General features: G+C 37.6%; 1 protein-coding gene across 2 annotated transcripts in view; it reads left to right on the top strand.

Moving 5' to 3' along the window:
* ROBO2 (roundabout guidance receptor 2) overlaps positions 1–22,207 on the top strand; it is a 1,246,783-nt gene that overhangs the window by 75,760 nt on the left and 1,148,816 nt on the right. For both annotated transcript variants that reach the window (XM_020785431.3, XM_072994027.2), the window contains exon 2: positions 2,517–2,633. In XM_020785431.3, coding sequence (XP_020641090.3) covers positions 2,531–2,633 — 103 coding nt within the window. In that variant the 5' untranslated portion in view covers positions 2,517–2,530. The remainder of the gene's footprint in view (positions 1–2,516; positions 2,634–22,207) is intronic.

A 22,207-nucleotide genomic window follows, 5' to 3' on the forward strand; every position in this document is an offset into this window, starting at 1 on the left:
TGGTGAACAAACAGAGACAAGATACATGTGTTCCAATTCAGTTGGGCTCAGTCTGGAAGAGATGAGGCTGAATTACCACAGATAACTTTGGATTGCAGTTTAAGGATACTGCTGGATTCAACCATGAAGACAGATGCTCAGCCTTTAGTGGTGGCCAAGAGTATATTTTCAGAATTAAGAACACAGGATTTAGATTTTTCCTAGGAGTCTATAAAAGCTTATAGGGCACTTACAAAGGTGTTCAAGTGTCAGACATTCTGACCTGACACTAGTGCACCAATTGTTATCTGTTCCTGGAAATGTCAGATATTGCTACCTTATATATATAACATATACATAGAGTTACATCTCACCTGTACTACTGCACTGTACTCATTGTGAGAACCTTGTTTTATTTTACCATGTCCAGATGATTTGCGAGGTCTGATAACCACAATAATATATATACAATCCTGAAAATATTGGTTAAAATGTTATTTGCTCCCATCTTCACTCTATCCACTTGTACATAGTCCACTTTCTGTTTAGTTATCCTTGAAACCAGAATTGAAAACAATAGTTTATATTGGATCTCTTAGGTGGGCTTCCAGAGGAAACAAAAGCATTTCGACAAACTGAGGGGGAAGCTATACATATGAGAGGAGACAGTGCATGAACTTTGACTTATTTCAAGTGTTTCAAACATTTCCCAGTGGTTTGAAAAGACTATCTAAATTGATTCTATGCACATATTTTCATGGAGTCACAGTCACTGCTATTAAATCATGTTATTGCAATCATGGACAGTCAGTCATCAGTTCTCTTGCATATCTGGTAGAGGGGCTGAATTTCCTAGAATGCCACAGGCCATGATATTTTTCTGTTTTCCCAAATCAACAGTAGGCAAGCATAGCCCAAGGCATATATTAAAATACAAAACTTTAAGGAAGGCTAAAGATACTTATCTTTTTGTTTCACTTCGAACCTGCAAAGAATCCAAGTGGAGGTTTAAAAAAAATCTGTTTAGAGCAGCTCATTAATATTCCCCAAAGAAATATAAGTTTAACAAAATCTCAACAGTGAATCCCATGTAGTTTTAATAATTAATTTTAATGAATCTGAGATTTTGATATTTATAGAAAACTGGCAAGGATGTGGAGAAAGCAATTTGGCATTTGCAAAATACCAGCTTTCAGCTGATAAAGAAAAAAATATGAAAATTATCTGTACCAACATTCATTAAAATCCCAGCGTAGGTAAATAACTAATTGTACACCATCTGTCTGTTTATACTCATACTAATAAAAAGCTCTCTGTCTAACCCAGATAAATGCACTGGTTCTTCTTTCTCTAAACCCAGTATTTTTCTGTAAATTGATGCAGTTCAAAAATAGTAGGTGCTAACTTTTGATATTGAAGGTCCACTAAAATAGTACAGCAGGATGTGCATTCAAACTGTGCTATCATAAATTGAGAGATATTTAACTTGCATTTCATTATTTGAAATGCAAGTTAAATATATTCAGAAAATGCTCAGATAGTAGAAAAATTAGGTCAATGTTGAATTTTAGTGAAGTACATTTTGTATCTCGCTGTTTAAAAGAATGGAAGAATACCAAGTTCACCTGTTGGGTTTCATAGCTAAATAAGGGCTGAACTCAGATCTGTGCATTTTAAAAAAAGACAATGTATAGCTTTTTAATTTTAGCTGACTCTAGTCACATGGTTTTTGAGTAGTTTTCTGTGTTCCTACTGAGTAATTGAAATGCTCCCTTTTAAAACTGGTTGTAACATTCACAATGGACTTAAGGTGATTAAGAAAACAGTGTGCTAAAATTAACTGCCCTTTGGTGGCTGTCTATTTTAACTAACTTCCTAAGAAAATAATTTGAGGCAGAGGAAAATAAATACACACTTTGGAATTCATTGTGTGAATGTGAAACACAGCACAATTTTTAACACAGGTCAAATCAAGGTTTTTTGGCTGTGTGACCAGGCTCTAACACTCTTTCCACTATATCACATTACATGTGGGTTCCCTGAATCCAGAAAGCTCAGCAACCTCAGGATTAATCAAAATAAAATGCACAGGCTATCTTACCAAGATGATCAAGAACGAAAAGCATAAATCCAGTTCTTAAAATTCTTAGGGACCCAAGGTTGTAGCAGTAGGAACTTGATTTGATTAATTATTATTATTTTCCTCTTAACAGCTGATATATATCATACAAAAGAATTATATATCTGTTTTTCAAAAAATTTAAAACGTTTTAATGCTATTCTTAATTATGATTAATTTCTTTAACTTCTCTATTATTTCGTTGTAATTAATGAAACAATTTAAAAATTGTTGATTAAAAGGATATGGAAATGTCATACACTGAATGGTAGCATGGAGTGATATTTTGTACACACAGAGAAATTGACAGATGAATCCTCTCAAGTATTTTTTTCTCCTTTAAATATTTGATGTCTACATAGGTGTGCCTATTATAATGGTCATTCATCATTTCTTTTCTTTTTAAACATTCCTATAGAGTCAAATGATGCCATGGGTGAAGAAGAAGGGAGTGTCAGATTAGCTGGTCGAAAGATTTGGATTTTAACGATAACTCTGATGGTCTGGAGTGACTGTGGAAATGGACAAGGTCAAGGTAAATTGAAGGGTGATATAAAATATCCATATAGTTTGTTATTCTGCAAGCTCTCAGTTTTAGGTTTGCCAGATCATGGATGGGATGCAATCAAGAGTGGCTCATGGACAGGGATGGGGTGTAAGGTCCCTCCCCCCAAGTCATTAACCACCCTCAGTTGCAAACAAGTATTTTTATCCTCTGCTTCATTCTTTTAGCCACACAGCTGTAGAAGCCTTCAAGACAAAGAATTTCTTTCAAAATCAATTGAGTATAATGGTATGATTTCCATTAGTAAAAGTTATTCATAGTCATTCAAGATCCCCATTATATTGCTTTTCTGCTTGATGGTGAGAATTTTTAAAATATCTCTATTGTTGGAAATAATTGAATGAAAGAAGTAATGGCTCAATGGCATTTATGGTCACATCTTTAGTTCACAGTATTAAGTTATAACTCTGTAGTTTGTGCTGGAAAGCTTAATGAAAATTGTGTGAGATTTTTGTGACAATGGTACATGTTTTTCAACAAATAATTTACAAGTTTGTGCAGGTACAGGTATGTTTGTTGGCTGGTTGAGGAACATGAGCTGCGTCATGGAGTGTCATGTTTAAAGTGGTAGTTTTTGAGTCTTGTTTCAGGCATGGATAGTAATAGGAGTCAACACTGGACTTGTTTTATTGATTGAGAAATATCTATACTATTTTTACCATAAAGTTGCATATTTTCAAGCTTTTTTCAGTGGTGATGCATATATGTGTTCATTGCAAATCTCTGAATTTGCAGTTGTTGTTGAATGGTAATACATACATTCTATGGCTCATGTGTCCCTCCCTGGCAAACTCCTTCCCATCCTTGCTACCATTTTGCCCTGTTCTCTCTTGTGTTGATGGTTTTAGAAAGCAGGACCCTACACTAAGTTGACTGTTGGACTAATATAGCCATTCTCTTCTTGAATTTTACTAATTTTCTGTATGGGAAAAATGATGTTGCATTTATTTTTGCATAAAGTGGTAATAGCAGAAAGCTCTTTTCACATGGCTGTTTTATTTGTCTTTAATTTCTGCCAATTCAAGACCATGTACAGTTTCTTTGTTCATTGTGTATGTGATATGTGCTTCTATTGTAGTTGTTAAAACCGTGTCTTGACTATCAAACAGTCAGCATGTTTCCCCAAGATAAAGTCAGTTCCTTCAAAACAGAATTCTTAAATCTTATGATAAAACTAAGTGATATCATTCTGCCCATCTTTACTGGAATGTTGATGCTTGTGGGCAAAGAGAGAGAAATGGGGAATAGAAGAATAATTGTAAAGGTGAGACTAAATATTTGCTGCAGCTCACTTTAAACCTAAACTGGGAGTACAAAGTATTTTAAGTAAAAATAAAATTTCAAAATAGAGAACACCTTTGGAAAACTAGAGCAATGAAGAGCTCTACACACTTTCTCAGCAGTTTTTGAAATACAGTCTGCATTTAGCATTGCCTTATCTTGAGAGAGAAAATAAATAGGTGTGGTAGGAGACGTGGCTATTGTCAGCTTTTTCTACACCTATTTTAACTTGACCATTGTGTCTTGTCTACCTCTGAAACTGAATTTTTGCTCATAATTACATGAAGCATAGTTATGGCCTAGGTTAAAAATGTATTTGCATCTGTCACTAATTGCAGGGTACTGTGGGGTTGACATATTATTACTGGATCAACCTCTGGGTGTATGCAGCTTTGGAACTTTGTGATTAATGATAGTGTAAGAATGTTGTGACTAGTGATAGTGCAAGAATGTTGATATGGGTGAACGTGAATGATACAGTATACTCTCTCTTCTCAAAAAGTCTGACCCTGTTTTGTGGCCTAGATGTGACACTTACAATAAAGCCCATACCCTCTCCCTGTTTCCAGTTCTACCTACAGGTCTCAGAGAGGAAGCTGTAATAAATGGCAGGGATGCTCACATCTACACAGGAGAGATTCAACAACAGATTTCCTTAGCTGAAGGCAACCGCTAGAGCTGGGAATCATGAAGGCCAACTTCTGTAATAGGAAGTTCCCATGCTGGCATGATCACAGGGATTCTGCTTTGTTTGGACCTCACCATAATTGTTGCCATTGTAAATATAGTCAGGCACCCATGGAAAGTTAAGGAAAAGCTTGCCTAGCAACTAACGGATCAAAACAATTGAGTTTAATCATACATATCCAAAAGCAAAGTGAAAGAAGGGTGGGGTGAAGAGGATGTTCTGTATGGAAATACCATTTCTTTTATTGAAACCTCTCTGAGATAAACTCACTGATATTATGAGAAGGATAATTTGCAGAACTCATAGTGAAATAACACAGTTACTTATGACGCCTCCTGGAGGCAATTCGTGACGTTCTGTCAACTCCTGCGACATCGCTGAAACCAGTTGCATTGGGTCTTGCCTTTCCGTTGGACTATTTCAGTGATGTGGAGAGGGGGGGTCTGCTGCTTGGGTAACAGCCTATCCTCCATATTTACCCTGGCTTCATGCTCTGGAGAGAACACTCCTTGATTCAGAGCATGTTACCATAGTCTCTCGAGACTAAAAGATGCCTATGATGTTGATGACGCCTCCTTTAAAAGTTCCTGGGTGACAACTACTTCCATAAAAAGAACTGGTAAGCACTAACATGGCCAAACCAATTATAAAGCACTTCTCCATCACCACCACAAAACTACTGCACGTAGTGGCAGGTATGAGGAGAAAACCACACTAAGTCTGTCTTCATGACACGACAAGTTGCTGTCAATGAGGCTTTCCAAATGCATTATTTACAAGATGATTATACAGGTCCAATATGCTGACCTGCTATCACATCTGAATTGACTGTTTTTTATACTTGGTGTATTATCAGGGTCACAGATAAATTTACATAATAATATGTATGAACATTTTAGTGCTAGGGAATGCATGAGGTGTCAACAGCACTGATACCACTGTAAAACCCAAATATTCATAGGAAGCAGTTAGCCAATAGGCTATGAATCTGGAATGAGAACCAATAATAGAGTAAATGGTGGCAGACATAGGCAGAGAGCAGCAGCGACCTCTTATCCCACCTGCTTTAACTAGAATTACGATTCTTCCTAATATAGCTCAATTTTTACTATGAAAATTTGTGTCAGAAGAAGCATAGAACATTTTTCTCCTAATAGATTTATACATCATTGATTGTTCTTTTTTAAGTTGTGTTTTGTTTGTTGGTCTATTAATAAACACTTATAGATGGAATAATACTTGCAATAATGTAGCAATCGTAGCAGCAATATTTATAACTGTGGTATGCTTCCCTTAAGTTTAAAAAGGAATGATTTCTTTGCCTTATGCAGCACAGATCACAAACTAAGAAGGGATGCATTCTTCATAATACAGGTACGATCCCCACGGGACAATTATGAAATGAGTATAACTTTTAAAATGCCATTTTCAAACACAGAGTTGGAAGAACTCTGCATTTGGAAATGTTATGCTTCTCAAAGTTGCCATGGTAGCAACACGGATTCAATTCAGATTATCCTTAGCGCAATCATTTGGATCAGGGCCAAAAAAACTGTTCCCATTCAGTTCTTGTAAGCCTCTGCCAACCTGGGCAATGATGAGAGATGATGGGAATAGTAATTCATCAACATCTGGAAGCTACACACTCTTCAACTCTGCTTAGGATGGTTTGGAAAGTGTTGCAGCCTTTTGTGTCCCCTCTTTTTACCTCCTACCCTATAAAAGTCCTGATTTCCTCATCCTTTGTGGGTTTCCTTTCATCTACCTTACCAGGATCCAAATGTCAAGTTAACAAGATTGTGCTAACCTCCAGGCTGTGGTTTGTAATTAACTACATTCCACACCATCATTTGTAAACTGCATTCTGACAAAATGCCATGCTATGGATGGAAGAAACCAGGAAATGAAGGGGGATCAAGGAAGCCACAACAGGGTTTGGATAATGACTACATGATTGCTGAAATTGGCACTATGACTTTCATTCTTTGTAGCATCTCACTAGACTTGAATAATTTGATGCAGAAGGATGTAGAAAGTCTGGAGTATTTTTTCAGGGCTATCATGCAATCAGTATAATCTGAAATCAGAAATAATTGGCAATAACATGATTGTCTCAAACTACCCAACAGCTGGTATTTCCAGCAATAAATATATTTAAAGACACCTAATAAATGGTTTGCCTCTGTTATGGAAACCTGCAATATTCATCAAATTGTCTTTCAAAACTGGTACATGTTCAGTATATTTGGGAGCTGGCAGAATGCCTTGCTCTTGTATCAGACAAAACACATGATGATCAGATATCTTGAGAAAACTGTTAATTGGAGTACAGATAATTTTTCACTTTTGCGATTAGTTTTCATAAAACGTGATTTTCCCTGATAATAAAGATTAAGGAAATAACCTAAATGAATATTTCCTCAAAAGTGAACAACACCTTTCCTTCCATCCTGTCAGTTACAGCACATGTTCATCTTTTTTGTTTAAACAGAACAATCAAATACAATCTCTTGCTATTAAAATACGTATGCACTGCATGCATTCCCATTTGTAATTACCCATAAAGAAAATATTTAATATTCTACAGATCATTCATTCAGCAGGTTGAAAACAGGTAGGAGGAAATTCAGTCAGGTTTTAGTGTATCAGTTCAGATCAATAAATACTGATTAACAGTGTAATCCTATGCATATCAACTTGGAATTCCCATTAATTTCTATGGGATTTATTCCCAGGTAAATATGTGTAGGGTTGCAGTATTAATTAATACTGTGTTTTACTATCTTGAATAGTATTTCAGGAGGTGGAGGGCTCTGAAGAAAACAAAAGTCTGGATTCAAAGAATGACAAAATTATTGTTTGGTTGGTTGGTCGATCAATAATAATACTTTTACCCCACCTTTCTCCTTAAAAAGGACCCAAGGCAGCTTACATCATTAAAAGACTAACCACACTGAGTACAAATACAAAAAAAGGATCAAATACTATAGTGAAAAACATAAGCAACACTAAAACATGTTCATAATAGTAAGGTACAAAATCCATTAAAAAAAACCCACTCAGGCAGTCATTCAGCCAGGGAAAGCTTGCCTGAACAGAAGAGTCTTTGCTTGCTTGCAGAAGGACAGTAACAATGGGATCAGCCTAGCCTCCTGTGGGAGGAATTCCAAAGTCAGGGAGCAGCAACAGAGAAGGCCCTTTCTTGTGTACCTACCAAGATGCAGTCCTTGAAATAACTTGTTCCCAAGCTGTTTAGGGCTTTATAGTTTAGAACTCATGATTTGAATTCTACCTGGAAATAAGATCAGTGGCCAGTGGGGTTGCTGTAACTGGGGTGGTGGAGGTGGTATGTGATCCCTGTACCCAGCTCCAATTGGCAATCTGGCTGCTGCATTTTGTACCCACTGAAGTTCCCTGACACTTTCCATAGGCAGCCCTGTGTAGAGTGTGTTACAATAATCCCACTGGGATGTAACTAAGGCACGTGTTCCAGTATCTTAAAACCTGCCACTATTACTGTAGAATAGCAGCTACATATCATATAAGACTTTTTTTCATTTTGTTTTAATTTAAAGGATTTTCAAAGATCATTTCTAACACAGTTTGAGCCAGGAATTACCAGAAAAATGAAACATTGGGCTAACACAACTGTGTAGTCTTGTGTTCACTTAGTGATCCCTCTCTACAATATTGAGGGGTTTTTTTGTTTCATTAAATTATAGCTGATCTGTTTTTGAAAAACTACATGTGTTTTTGAAATTTTCCAGTGCTCAAGGAGAGGCTTAAACAAATACTGTACAGCTAGTCAAATTTGACCATCAAAATCAATGGAATGCTATACAAATACCAGTTATTTTATTGCGAGCTGATACTTATGACTCATATAGACTCATGGAAATAATTTTGTCAGCCTTTTGTATTTTTAATTTTTATTATTTTGTGTAGAACAGTGCAAAAGATTATAAAATTCAGTGGCCAAAATTTTATTGCTTAGTGTAATAAATTGTGCTAGAGTAGGCCCACTGAATCAATAGGGATTTACCAAATCACCTCTTCCATAAATTCCATTGATTGACACGGACCTATCGTAACTATGAATTATCATGTTAAAGTAAGCTGTAGTTAAAGTAAGCCCTTTTGAATCAATGAAACCTGCGGAAGAGTTGACTCACCCAATCCCCATTGATTCAATGGGCCTACTTAAATGTGTTTTACTACACTAAGCTATAGGATTTTGGCCAATATTTACTAAGGCTATAATTCTACACATGCTTATCTGGAAATAATTCCCACTAAAAAAGACTTGCAAGGTGATAGATGCAGTTTATCAATGTTTTGCTTTCTGACAGTTATGTTTCATAAAGTTAAGTAGCTGAAAGGCATGAACAGTTTACAGCAGTCTTTCCCAGTCTGCTACCCTATAGATGTGCTAGAATACAATTCCTGTAAGCCACACCCAGCATGGAATGTTGAAAGGGAAATGTTGGTAACATTTGTTAGGCTTCTGTCTATCACATAACCAGTGCTTAACGTTATGGCTATCCTTAACACATATTTGCAGGATTGGCGAGAGAAAGGCAGGGAGAAAGTGAAAAAGAAAGAACATTAATTAAAAAGCATTGATGTTCAATACTCATATATCTTGAGCATTAAAAGAACAAGATGTAAACGATAACCTGAAAAAATATTGAATATATTTTAAATTAATGTTGCTTAGAAAAAAACTTTTATTTCCCTTCAAAATATGGCATACTCAAAGGCAACAAAACAGATGAGCCTTCTTAGACATATTTTTGGCAGCTATTTCAGTATTAATCAAGAAAACTTTGCAGAAATTATAAGAATTGGCAGTCAGGAGTGTGATACAATGATTCATATAAAGTATGCATCAACTTTTTATCCTGGAATCCACACAAGATCTAACTAGATGAATGTAAATTTCCTGAATTATTACTTGGCATTCCATGTTGCTTAGCATAGTGGAACAGACTAATGTAAATTACCTGAAACATTCCACTTTAAACCAGTTCAAATTAAAATCCAACTTTGTTTTGTTTAAACGGCAAAAAAATTCTGCTGAAATTGTGAGAAGATGATTTTGCATGGGCCTCTGATCAATTTAATTGCTAATTCTGGGTCTTTCAAAGAAATCCTGGTTCAGTCCAGTACAATTTATACCCCTATTCAATTAAATGTGTACCCTAGATCCTTGCGTTGGAAAACCAAAAAGCCCTTTTTTTAGTTTGACACTGATGGACATGTAATTTAGAGATATAATTAAATCCTAAACAGGAGATACACCTGCCGAATATCTGGTAGATTGCTTCAAGGCTTTGCATACTTATTACTTGTACATTTTGTTGTTTTTAAAAAATATGAAACAATTTGTGCCTCATCCAAATCCTTTTGTGCTTCAGACACAAGTTTGTCAGTTTTCTTTGCACCTCTCTGAAACCAAATTTGGCAATTTTGCTTTGATCTGGCCTTCACATGGTTTGGTCCAAATCCAGTGCATACCACAGCATTATTGAATAACAAATTTATACAGTTTTAATATAATTTGATCAATACATTGAGAATGAACACCTCTTTAAATACCAATGCTTTTGATAAACCTAAACTTTAGTATACCAAAGGCCTGAGGGCTTGATCTCCAAACCATACACAAAGATATCAATTCTGAAAATTCTCAAATATTCAGAATCTAAGATATGCTTCAATGGTATTTATTAATTCTCATTGATAAAGACCTTTCTTCATAACTGTGAGAACAATGCTCAATCAACATATATAAATTCTGCAATGGTGACTAAGATGCTCTAGTGCCAAGCAAAATGCATTAAACCTAGATGAGGTCATGTAATTGCTTAACAATTATAACACACATTTGATCTTTTTTGTTATAAATGTAGCTTTGTTGAGATAGAACATCCTCCAAACATTAATACTGAGATTTTTTAAAAAGCATATAACACACCTGGAATGTTACCGTTAAATACATGTAAGCCCTTCACAATTACTTCACCTTACTCATGATGCAGCACACTTGATCTTTATTCTATTTGGAACGAACATGAATTTCTTTGTGGTTAATTAAAAAGGATTGGTTTATTCATTACTTTTATAACTGTCAGTGGCTTCAAGAATGTTTGCAAACTAAGCTTGGAAATGAAGACAAATATGACTGTGTGATACACATTTGCTACTTGGATTGTGTCAGTTTACTGTTAAATAATAATGATGTTTTAAGCCAAATATTTTAAGGGAAAACTGGAAGAGAGCAAGACATCCAAACTGCAACACCACAAAATGAAATGAAAAGAAACAAATTAATGGTCGCAGTGTAAGGTTAAACCCAATCACAGAGGTGATAATACTTAATTATTTAGTTTGCTTTCCATTGAAATTCAGCTAATTATCTTTGAAGAGTTTAACATGGGATGAAATCATTACTGTCCAAAGGGAGAAGAAGAAGGACTTAAACCAAAAGGATTTTAAACTAATCTGATGGAGGTCTCAAATTGCAGGGTGTGTATAGTATGTTTCCAATATATGCTTACAACTGTACTTGTGTTTATTCAACTGCTTCATGCATAAATGCATTTAATCACTCAAGACATGGAAGCTTTTTCCTATTGTATTGTCCAAAACCAGAATCACATTACTTCATCCAAGTAAGTTACTTACGTCCATTACAGAGAGTTGCTATGCCAAATCAAGCCTTGGTTATGCTGCTGTAGTAAGAGATATTAAAATAGAAAGTCCTAATCTGGTATTCAAGAAAAGCAGGATTCTATAATGGCTTTTTCTAATATCCTTGTAGAGGTGTCTGTGCCATCACTGTGCAGTCTCTTAAATTTTCTCCATGTATTGAGCTGGGTATTAATAATGTCTCAAGTAGAAAGAGTTTAGCTACAGTTTATCTATGCTGCTTAGGCTACTGTCTGGAAGTACATTGGCTGCAAGTTACTCAATGGAAGTATGCTACTTGCAGATTACTCGAAGTACAGCATTCTGTAAATTTTAAACCACATTTCTCACCTAACAAATTGGAACAAGTTGATTGTACAGTTTTTGTGCCTGGATCCATATAAATTCAGTGGATTGCATTGAAGGCAATGATTTCTTTTAAGAAATGGTGATTTAAGAAGCATGATGAAATTGCTAGATTAGCTGTGTCCTTGACTATGTGCTTAATCTTTAAACTAGGAAGGTTTATCTGGTTTAGGTGAAGTATTTATAGTGTTGCCAACCACTTTACGTCTGTAATCATGCAGGAAGAATCTGTAGTTGCTGTTTGATAAACTACCAAATCTCCAATACCGTGTTCCTGACCAAGTGAAATGTTCCTAAACTCTGCACAGGCAATTAGCTTTAGTACAATCTTAATAAACTGAACTGTTAGTTCATATTTAAATTAACTATTCTCACTATCATTCGAATTAAACACATCACTTAAAGTGCAAATTTTAATGCAGTTTTTTTAAATGCCCAGGGATTAATATACAGTAGAAGTCAGATAGAACTGACAGAAAGATGAACTTCTGGAAGTTAACTAATTTGTTAATGCTTCTAACATGTAATTCTGTCCTTTGTGTTCAATTTCAAACACTTAGTCTGAAACAATAAGTTTGGCCTCTCAGGTATTAAAAACATGAGGAGACGGGACAGGCTGCTCACACAGTCATTCCTGCAGCTGCACCAAGTCACAATTCTTGGTCCCCCAACCACTTGGTGGGAACTCCCAATTGCCACTAAGTGGTTGGGGGAGCAAGAGGTGGAAAGCTGGGAGACCCCCTTTCCCTTCCCTCCCTCTCTCCATATCTCCATAATATCTATATATGCAAAATAAGATGCAGTATGAATCTCTCTCTCTCTCTCTCTCTCTCTGCATATTACATTTTGAGGTATAGTTTCCAGCTCTTTATTGTTTTGAGCATTTTGGTCATCCAACTTCCACCAATTTAAAACATAAGTACAGTGGTGCCTCGCTTAACGAGTGCACCGTTTAACGAAAAATCCGTATAGCGATCCCTTATTGGGGATCGCTATACTGATCAGCCCCAATCGCCGCACTCGCTTTGCGACGATTGGGGCTCCGGCGGCCATTTTGGAGCCGCCGAACAGCTGATCGGCGGCTCCAAAATGGCCGCCGCATGACTCGAAATGGCCCCTATCAGCGTTTTCGCGCCCTCCCCTTGCTTACGGAGGTCGCGAAAACGCTGCGGGGGGGCATTTCGGGCCATCCGCGGCCATTAAAATGGCTGCGGATGGCCTGAAATGCCCCCCGCAGCGTTTTCGCGACCTCCGTAAGCAAGGGGAGGGCGCGAAAACGCTGATAGGGGCCATTTCAGGTCATCCGGCGGCCATTTTGGAGCCGCCGATCAGCTGATCGGCGGCTCCAAAATGGCCACCGGACGCGAAAACATCGCTGGAGGGGTAAGTTTGCACACTTATTGGAACGCATTAAACTAAGTTTAATGCGTTCCAATAGGTTTTCCTGCCCCGCACAGCGATGTTTTCGTATAGCGAAGGTTAATCCAGAACGAATTAACCTCGCTATACGGGGCACCACTGTACAAATAATAATATATACACAAGCATGGTGCCAGCTGAACAGACACAACGCTAGCAGATTAAAAAGTACAAATACAGTATGTACATTCTCCAAAAATGCTGGGTTAAAAACAAAATATAAAATACATAAAGATTAAAATATAGTTTCAATATTAAAAAACCAAATCATTTCATGTGGGTCTTCAGATGGGCTATGAGGAATTCCCACGTCATAAAAGTTTATTATAACCACTGGCTATTGAACATATACATATACATTAAAATGCACAACAAAATGATATAACAATAGTAAGGTTGTACATCTGATAAATTATATAGACTTTAATCAGCTTTATATCCTATACCATATCTCTAGTACTTCCTATTCTATCCTTATTATTTAGCCAGTGATCCCATAGTTTTATCGCCAGCCATCAAAATTTGGCCACTCTGTTTGTTACCTCTTTTTTCTTGTCCTCCAAAAGCTTCTGTAGGCACTCCTTTCTATCTCTGCCTTTCTATCTCTGTCTAAGGAAGGAATGCCATTCCCAAATCTGCTCATAAATTTGACACTCTAAGATGACATGACTCAGTGTCTCTATAGTCCCCTCACCACATACAGAAAACCAACTCTTATAGGAGATATTGTTGTATCTTCCCAGCAACACCGCAGATGGCAATAAGTCTATGCGCAATAACATAAAAGTCCTTCTGGTTTCAGGATATCCTAAATCATTTAAGTATGGCATTGGTAGCAATCTATTCAAGAGGTTTATTTTAATAATTCCTTTGGCCTTGTTTATATCATGTCTTTCTATATCTAAGATCCTTTGCAAAATTAATTCTTTTGCCTAGATCAGGGGTGTCCAAACTTTCACCTTCCCTGGGCCACATTAGAAGATGAAAATTTGGTTTGGGCCACACATACATTTGGTTTGGGCCGCATGGGGGGGCAACCCTAGCTGTCCTTCGCTGCCCCGCTCCAAGTACGCTTACTGGCAGCTGTGATCTTAGACAGCAGAGGCTGCCAACTTCAACTCCGGCGGCTTTATGGGGCCGGGAGGGGGTCCACCTATTGACGGGGACGGCACAATGCAGTCACGCAGCCCCCCTGTCCCCTCCCTTCCCATTCCTTCCTTCCTTCCCTCTCTCCCCCTCTACTGTTGTGACATGCCCCGGCCACATTCCAGCCGCAAGTGTCGGCAGTGAAACTTGAAACTTTGGAATTTCTTTAAAAATAAAAAATTGCACAGGGCCGCATTACGAGCTGACCTGGGCCGCATGCGGCCCTTGGGCCGCGGGTTGGACAAGCCTGGCCTAGATCATATTCATTGACAATAGGTAATGTTGTGAAATCCAGGTGCTTTACCAATCTTCAGAGTTTAAATCAGATATTTCACTTCTGTGATGTTCACTGGTGGCCATTGCGGCAGCTCTCCTATTTCTGCACTACCTTCTTTCATTTCTGACCTGCTATATTTAGTTTGGAAATACTTTTCCCATGTTTCTGGCAAGCTGTCATGCATGGATTTTCTTCTGCAGTTGCACAAACAAGAGACCAAGAAGGGTTATTTCTTTATTTCATCTTTGGCACACTAATAAAATGCTTATTCAGCATATTAAGAATTAAATGGGTCTCCCAATCCTTCACCACAGAGATAAACCACCTAAAAACAGAATCAGTATTTAATTCACAAAGTATGTGCAACATTTTGGAAGAATAGTTGGTTAGAGTTGAATGTCTGCTGCATCAATTTAGGCATGGATCAAGTGCTCTGGCTGAGGTCCCATTGAGCATTAATGTCACATTTGATTCTTTATTGGGCAGCATAAATGCATGCTGGAGATCTGAGAAAATAAGATCTAGTCTAAGTACTAGTCCAATTTCTGCATGGTAAATAGGTTTATACCACATTTGGGCTTGTTTACTTTCAATTAGACACCATGTAATACAAAATAATGCATTGTTAATGCATTCTGCTTGCTGCACAGATAGAATGTTGCACTCTAATTAATGTAAATGGTGGTAATTCTGCAAACAACTTTATCTGAGTTCTTCTTGGCAGTATATTCTAAGTTGGAATGGTCTTGATTATTGTTCTGCAGTTTATTTTGCTGTCCTTCCCCAAATTCAGAACCATGCATTGCTTTACATCTAGCATTGATTTATGGTAAGTAACAATTAACTTCCACTTCTCAGTTTAAGAAATTCTCAGCTGACATGAGCAGCATATTTTCTTAAGTTCAGTTTGAATTAGAGTGCACCTTCAGAAGATTTGAAGTATTAAATTATTCTGAAAATGTGCAAAACATTTATTTGTTTATTTATTCAAATATGGAAGCTATTAATGTTCGTATACTTTGATGATGAAAAGTTAGTATTTGTACTTAAGATGGGCACACTGTTGTATTATGGTGGGTATATCTTCTCCTTCTGCTGGGTAGATCATTTGAATGTATCTGTGAGTACGGCAACGTTATGTAATTATTATTATTATTATTATTGCACAAATCTTGCTCTCTCTCCAGGCCTGTGCATAATTCCTTTTTCTGTGTTCATCATGATAGTCATTTTCCTGATGTAATATACAGTAGTACCTCTTTTTATGAATATCTCGGTTAACGTAATTTTCGGTTTACGAACGGAAATCCATAAAATAATGCCTTGGTTTGCGTTTTTTTCCTGCAGTATGAAGGAGGTTTCCCCAGGATGGATTGTGCCTGGAGATTTATAGCATTGTTCATTTCTATGACAATCTGCGTTTCAGTTTATGAATTGTTCACATTATGTAACATTCAGGTGAATGCATTAATTTCGTAAACTGAGGTACTACTGTAATGCTTTTGGTTCCCTATATGCGACATTACTATTTAGATGGAACCATCTAAAAGCTGCAAGTAATCTCACTGGTTAGTTTTAACACACAAATTTTTTTTTTGTTGTTTTTTTTTAAATCATACCAAGAGCAGAATTAATTCACTATCAAGCTGCAACCACTCTGGTAAAGCTTATTGGTAATCAGTGGACTGACTAGTTCTTTTCTGTAAATCATGTATTTTATGGTTTATAATAGGATTAATTTTAGTAATTATAAGACTCATTTTCCAAGTTTCCCTTCGAGAAAGATTTGTTGAAACATAAAACTGACATTTGAGTTGCAGTTAATTCTTTCAAGACTTGATTCTTAGCTCAATAGAGTAATAATATGGTTCTTAAATTATAGGTGACATTCTATGAAATTACTTGAGATAGCTAATTTTAGTGTGTTTTTTAAAAGTATTTCTATGCAGTATATATTATGAGGCAATTAAAGATTAGGCCATAATAGAACTGTATTACATGACTGTAAGAAAAAAGTAATTTGCTTTGCATAAAATATGCTACTGTGGATTAAGCAATTTGGAGGTATTTTAGCCTTCTGTATGCAAGTGGTACGGGCTTCTGTTCAATGAGATTTTATGAGCTTCTTATCACTTCTACCTGCTGGCCTTCAGACAGTGTATTTTGGCTGGTCACTCCTTTGGGTTTTTCTAAAATAAACAGGTTAAAGTAATGTTTGATTTGCATGGAAAGCTACAGGACTCCAGTTTCTACAACCCACAAACTGGAGTGGGTTTGTGTTGCACTATTTTCTCTGCAGAGTTGTCCTTTCCATTAGGCAGGGTGTGAGGCATGAGATCTGGTCACAAATGCTAGGGGACAATAGTGGCAGTCCATGGCTGTTCCTTCTGCCCCTTCTTGAAGGAAAAAGCTCAATGGTGCCACAAAGCTTGTTTCACATGCCTTAAACTAGTCTGGACTCTCAGGGATTCCAAAGGCCCTTATTCCATTACCACTGCTGAAGTAATTGCCAATCCAGCCATCATCTATACATGGAAGGAGAGGCACCATCTTGCCCTTCAGAGCAGCAAAATGTTTTGGGTCAGTTCTGTCACTCTGTCCATATGTGAGTTTCTCCTAGTATGTGGCATTGTTCCATCTACTCAGCCCACAGATGAGTAAACAGTGCTAAGTCCTTCCAAAGCCAGAGACAGTTAAATAAAGAGCTGGAGAAATTGGATAATGTTGTTGAATTCTAAAGGGTATGTTGCACTAGCAGAAATGGAGTCCACTAATTTGTTTTGGAAATCCCTGAAGCAAAATTTACAACCCTCAACATGTGTTTCTTTCTGTGCTGCTGCTTTTCAGCCGAATGCCATGAATAATTCAGTTCTGACTCAGAGTATCACAATTTTCAGACCTTTCTGGCATGTATTTATCCACTTACTTACCTTACAGGCCTTTAAAAAATCCAATCAATTTAAGAGCATTTTAATGTACCTTTAATATGCCCATTGCCCCAGACTTTGGATTAAAGGAATAAACTGCTCTTACAATGGTTCTGCGAGACTTTGCGCCAGTAGTGTGTGTGTGGGGGGACACAAATAGTTTCATTTAGCATGCATTTGATTTTGAAACTTTCTTGTGTAAGATAAAGACAGTCCAGAATACTTTTTAAAGGTTATACAAAATATATTTCTAACTGGCTGCAGTGTCATTCTACCACACTAATGTAGTCACAGGGAGTGACTCAACTAACATATAATACAGAGAATGGTCTGGTATTGGAATGGTTAGATTTACATTATTTTCTGTTGACTACATGATGTAAATGGATACCTAGTATGGTGTGGTGGATAGAATGATGGACGAGGACTCAGGAGGCCTGGGTTTGAATCCCTGTTCACCGTGGAAACTCACTGTGGGATGGAACTGGTAAAACCACTTCTTAAATACAATATATCACAGAAGTGAGTACACCCCCTCACATTTCATAAATATTTTAGTATATCTTTTCATGTGACAACACTGAAGAAATGACACTTGGCTACAATATAAAGCAGTGAGTGTACTGCTTGTATAACAGTGTAAATGTGCTGTCCCCTCAAACTAACACAACACACAGCCATTAATGTCTAAACGGCTGGCAACAAAATTGAATACACCCCTAAGTGACAATGTCCAAATTGGGCACAAGGTGTCAATATTTTATGTGGCCACAATTATTTTCCTTTTGGGCATAGAGTTCACCAGAGCATCACAGGTTGCCACTGGAGTCCTCTTCCACTCTTCCATGATGACATCACAGAGCTGGTGGATACTAGAGACCTTGTGCACCTCCACCTTCTGTTTCAGGATGCCCCACAGATGCCCAATAGGGTTTAGATCTGGAGACATGCTTGGCCACATGTGCACCCATGGCCAAACTGCATGGTCTCAGAGCACCACCAGAAGAAGGGACTGAGTAAATTACTTCTAAGTAGCTTATGCTGAGAAAATTGTAGGAGAACTGCCATAAGTCAGAAGAGATTTGACAGCAAACAATTAGTTAATTAGGACATGGTAAGCATTTGATCAGGGATGCTCATAAGGGCAAATACTCCCAATTAAACCATCATTGTGGTAAAAGCGTTTCCTAAGAAACTGCTTTTACACGGAACAGAGAGGGGTAAAGGAATGATCCGTCCCTATCTCCAGCAAAACCGGGTCCTGTAACTTTGCTCTAGGAGACTTCTCACCCTTTCGCCCAAGTCTGTCCCGATTTTAAATAAACAATGTCTAGGAGCTCTGGAGGATCTAATCTTCCTTTCATTAATCTAGGACCCTAATTTGGTAGCGTAATGTGTCCAGATCAAAACAATCCTAGTTCCAAAATATCCAATTTACTACAGTAGCTTAGTCTAAACAAGGAGACAGCTTACAGACAATTTGTCTTTTTATATTTTATTACAAAAGATATCATTTCAACAAGCTCATTTTAATGTCATTCAGTATTTCCAAATTATTTCCAAAATAACCCCCAGCCTTAGCCACCAGTCATTTCCTCTATAAAGTGAAAATAATAAACAGTCTAGCTATATCTTAAACTAACATTCTTACACCGTCTTCTGATTAAAGTTCTGCCAGACGCATCTCTCTCCGTGTGTCGTCTCTGGCTGTCGTGAAAGCAAACTCTTCCCCCATCTCTCTTCTCCGTCCTCTTTTCTCTCTTCGCCCATCTTTCTTAAATTAAGAAGTTATGTCCTTGTCCATCGGAGTTGAGATAAGATAAGGGTCAGCTTGCTCTTAACTTTTTTTTTTCTTTAGCTGGAGAAGAACTGACCTTGTACATTTTTCTCTCTAATTAGCACCTGGACACAAGCAGATTTCTAGCTTTTTTGTTGCAGCTCTGAAATAAATCCTATGAAATACAACTCTATTCTATTTTCATAATCAAATTCATGACAATGAGCAGGTCATGGATGAACATATTGCCTTCTTGTGGGTCTCTGCTTGTCCCAATCCCTGATTTATCTCTATAATCTCCCCTTCACTGAACTCCATGACTTACCAGAAAACTATGGGGCACAAATTCTTTTGTTTCATTAGAAGACTCTCTTGTGGAGCTTCTTTTCACTGGGGCAGGGGAGGACACTGTTCTGTAAAAGCCTGATAACATATATGCTTTATCCTGTGGTAAATTTTGTTTTTTCTGTGGCAAAATTCTAAGTGACTTGAAGAATACAGGAGGATTTTCAGATTTTGAACTTGGCTCAGAAGAACTGGACTTCTTCCTCTCTTAGATTATTGTACTGCACTCAGACCCAAATCAGGAGGGAGGCTGTGTATGTCACTGTTGGTAATATAAAGGAGAATTCTGATGATCCATGCTTTTCTTCAGTTTTAATGTCTCAGTCTTCAAGGAAAACATCAGGAGGCAGGAATGCTAAGTGAAAATATTTCAAATCCTCACTGAGTAACAGTAATAGAAGTTTGGCTACCCTACCCTTTCCTGTTTGGTGTTCACTGCATAATGACTATTTTGGGATGTTCCAAGGACAAAAACTTCAATTGCCATTAAATAATGATGCAGAATTTACAACTAAACGTATGGTGGAAACAGGATATTGAGAGGTTTTAACTGGAGAAGTTAAAATGGGTTCAACCCATAAAAGCTCATTTTTTGCAAAATGGCCTGCAGTATGCATTCATGAAAGGAATTAAGTAAAATTTTATTCATTCATTCATACATTCATTAGCAGCTAATTCCTTCAGTTTGACATGGCAATGCAGGCAAGTTTGACTGAATTTCAGCAACACTATTACTACTCTGGGGCACAGGTGGCAAATATGATTGTATATTACAAGTCCCAGAAACCCACAACCAGCAAGAAGCTCCCCTTTAGTTTCTTTAGAGAGAGAACCAACTCCATATCTCTTCTCCAGGATTCTACTCATCAGCATTGCTGCTGAGGCCTTTTAGTGAGGTGAAGCAGCAAACTGTGCTTTCACTTATCCATGTTGAGGTCTATTGTAATCACTGGCAGGGAAGTCCTTCTGCCACATGTTGCAGAGCCTGCACTTTCCCCATCTCTGGAAGTAAAAATACTACAAGTACAATCTATATAACCAACAAGTTATATAACTTGTATAGCTTCATGGTACCCAAGATCCACTGCCTGCCTTTGCCTACGTCAAGGTTTGACCATTGCTACTGCTGCTATGTATTGGTGGGTCCTATGGGAGTATTGTTGCTGGCACCCTGTACCCATTGTACCCAACACCAGCGTGTGTGATAGCTTTCAGAATCTATTTTAGAAGTGATACTTCCTCAGGGCAAGAGTTCAGGAAAGGAGCATTTCCCTATAAACACCAGACTTTCTTAGAATCGCAATAATTGAGTTGGAAGGGGCCTATAAGGCCATCAAGTCAATTCCCTGCTCTACACAGGAGTGCAAATCAAAAGAGAGCTGACAGATGTTCCCCCTTTTTTTTTCTATTGAATGCCTCTTGCGTTGGAGCACTCACCACCTTCCAAGGTAATTGGTGCCATTGTTGTACTGCTCTAACAGTTAAAATTTTTTTTTCTGGGTCAGCTAACAGAAAGATCAGCATATTAGGCTGTGCCCTGATGACTTCTTCCATGATTTTGGCACAGATATCTGGCAAAGAAACAAATGTTTCAGTTAATATTTAAGACTGGACAAAACTTATGAACTCAAGCGCTTTCTGTCAGAATATCAGAGGATTCTCATGTTCCTGTCATGAGGCAACTATAGTTAAGAACACATTTCTAAAAGTTAATTCAGCTTCATATTGGAGAACTCAATCATTTGGCAACAATTGTGCCAGTTGTGTCAACCCCACAGTGTGGTTGAGTTCATTTTCTACATGATTTACCCTCCGTGCTATAAAAGGGGTTGGCTGTTTGAGGTGAGCTGCACAGGATTCATCTATGGGTAACAGACCTATCAAACTTAAGAATCTGGCTGAATCCTTGCTTCACTTTTAGAACCATCTTACTGTGGTGTTTATGCTTCAGAAGGGATTCTGATAGCATGGCTTGGTTTCTGTAATCATATGGGACAACATATGCCAGATCAACAGCATGCACTTTTCTGAGGGTTCAGGATTGAAATCTGAGAACAAGGGGCAATTCCCTGTGATATGTCACAGAGGTGAGACTGGTAAAGTGGGGCCTTTGTCATAGTTTATACAACAAGAAGATTCATAAGTTGTGATGGTGTGGCTCCAGTTTCCCATCTTGCTCAAATGGTACAAGAAGCAAGGGGAGGACACTAGGTAGACAGCCAGGGAGTGCATGTATACTGCCATTTGGAACAACACACACAGATAGAAATCTTCACATTGAGCCAGTGAGTCCTGGCACCAAGTGGGAGCATGTAGAAATGGGTGACTTTGAAGCCATCTCACAAACAATAATAAAATTATGTTTTTTCCCTCCAGTGCTGTTGCCCCTGAAATTTGTCTCCCTGCTTGCAAAACTAGAGCCTTCAGCTGGTGCTCCGAGACTTGGCAACTTTACTTTTCTACTTCCTGATATGTTTAGTGAAAAGCCAAAGGACTACTTTTATTGGGATCCTGCTACCTATTAAGCACAGTAGAAAAAATGGCCAACAAACAAGAAAAACCCTGGCAATTAAATTAGGAGGGCTGCCAAGATATAATGGTTTTTCTGAGTCTGAAAAACTTCAGAGG

The sequence above is a fragment of the Pogona vitticeps genome, chromosome 3, assembly GCF_051106095.1.
Source record: "Pogona vitticeps strain Pit_001003342236 chromosome 3, PviZW2.1, whole genome shotgun sequence".
NCBI classification, from domain to species: domain Eukaryota; kingdom Metazoa; phylum Chordata; class Lepidosauria; order Squamata; family Agamidae; genus Pogona; species Pogona vitticeps.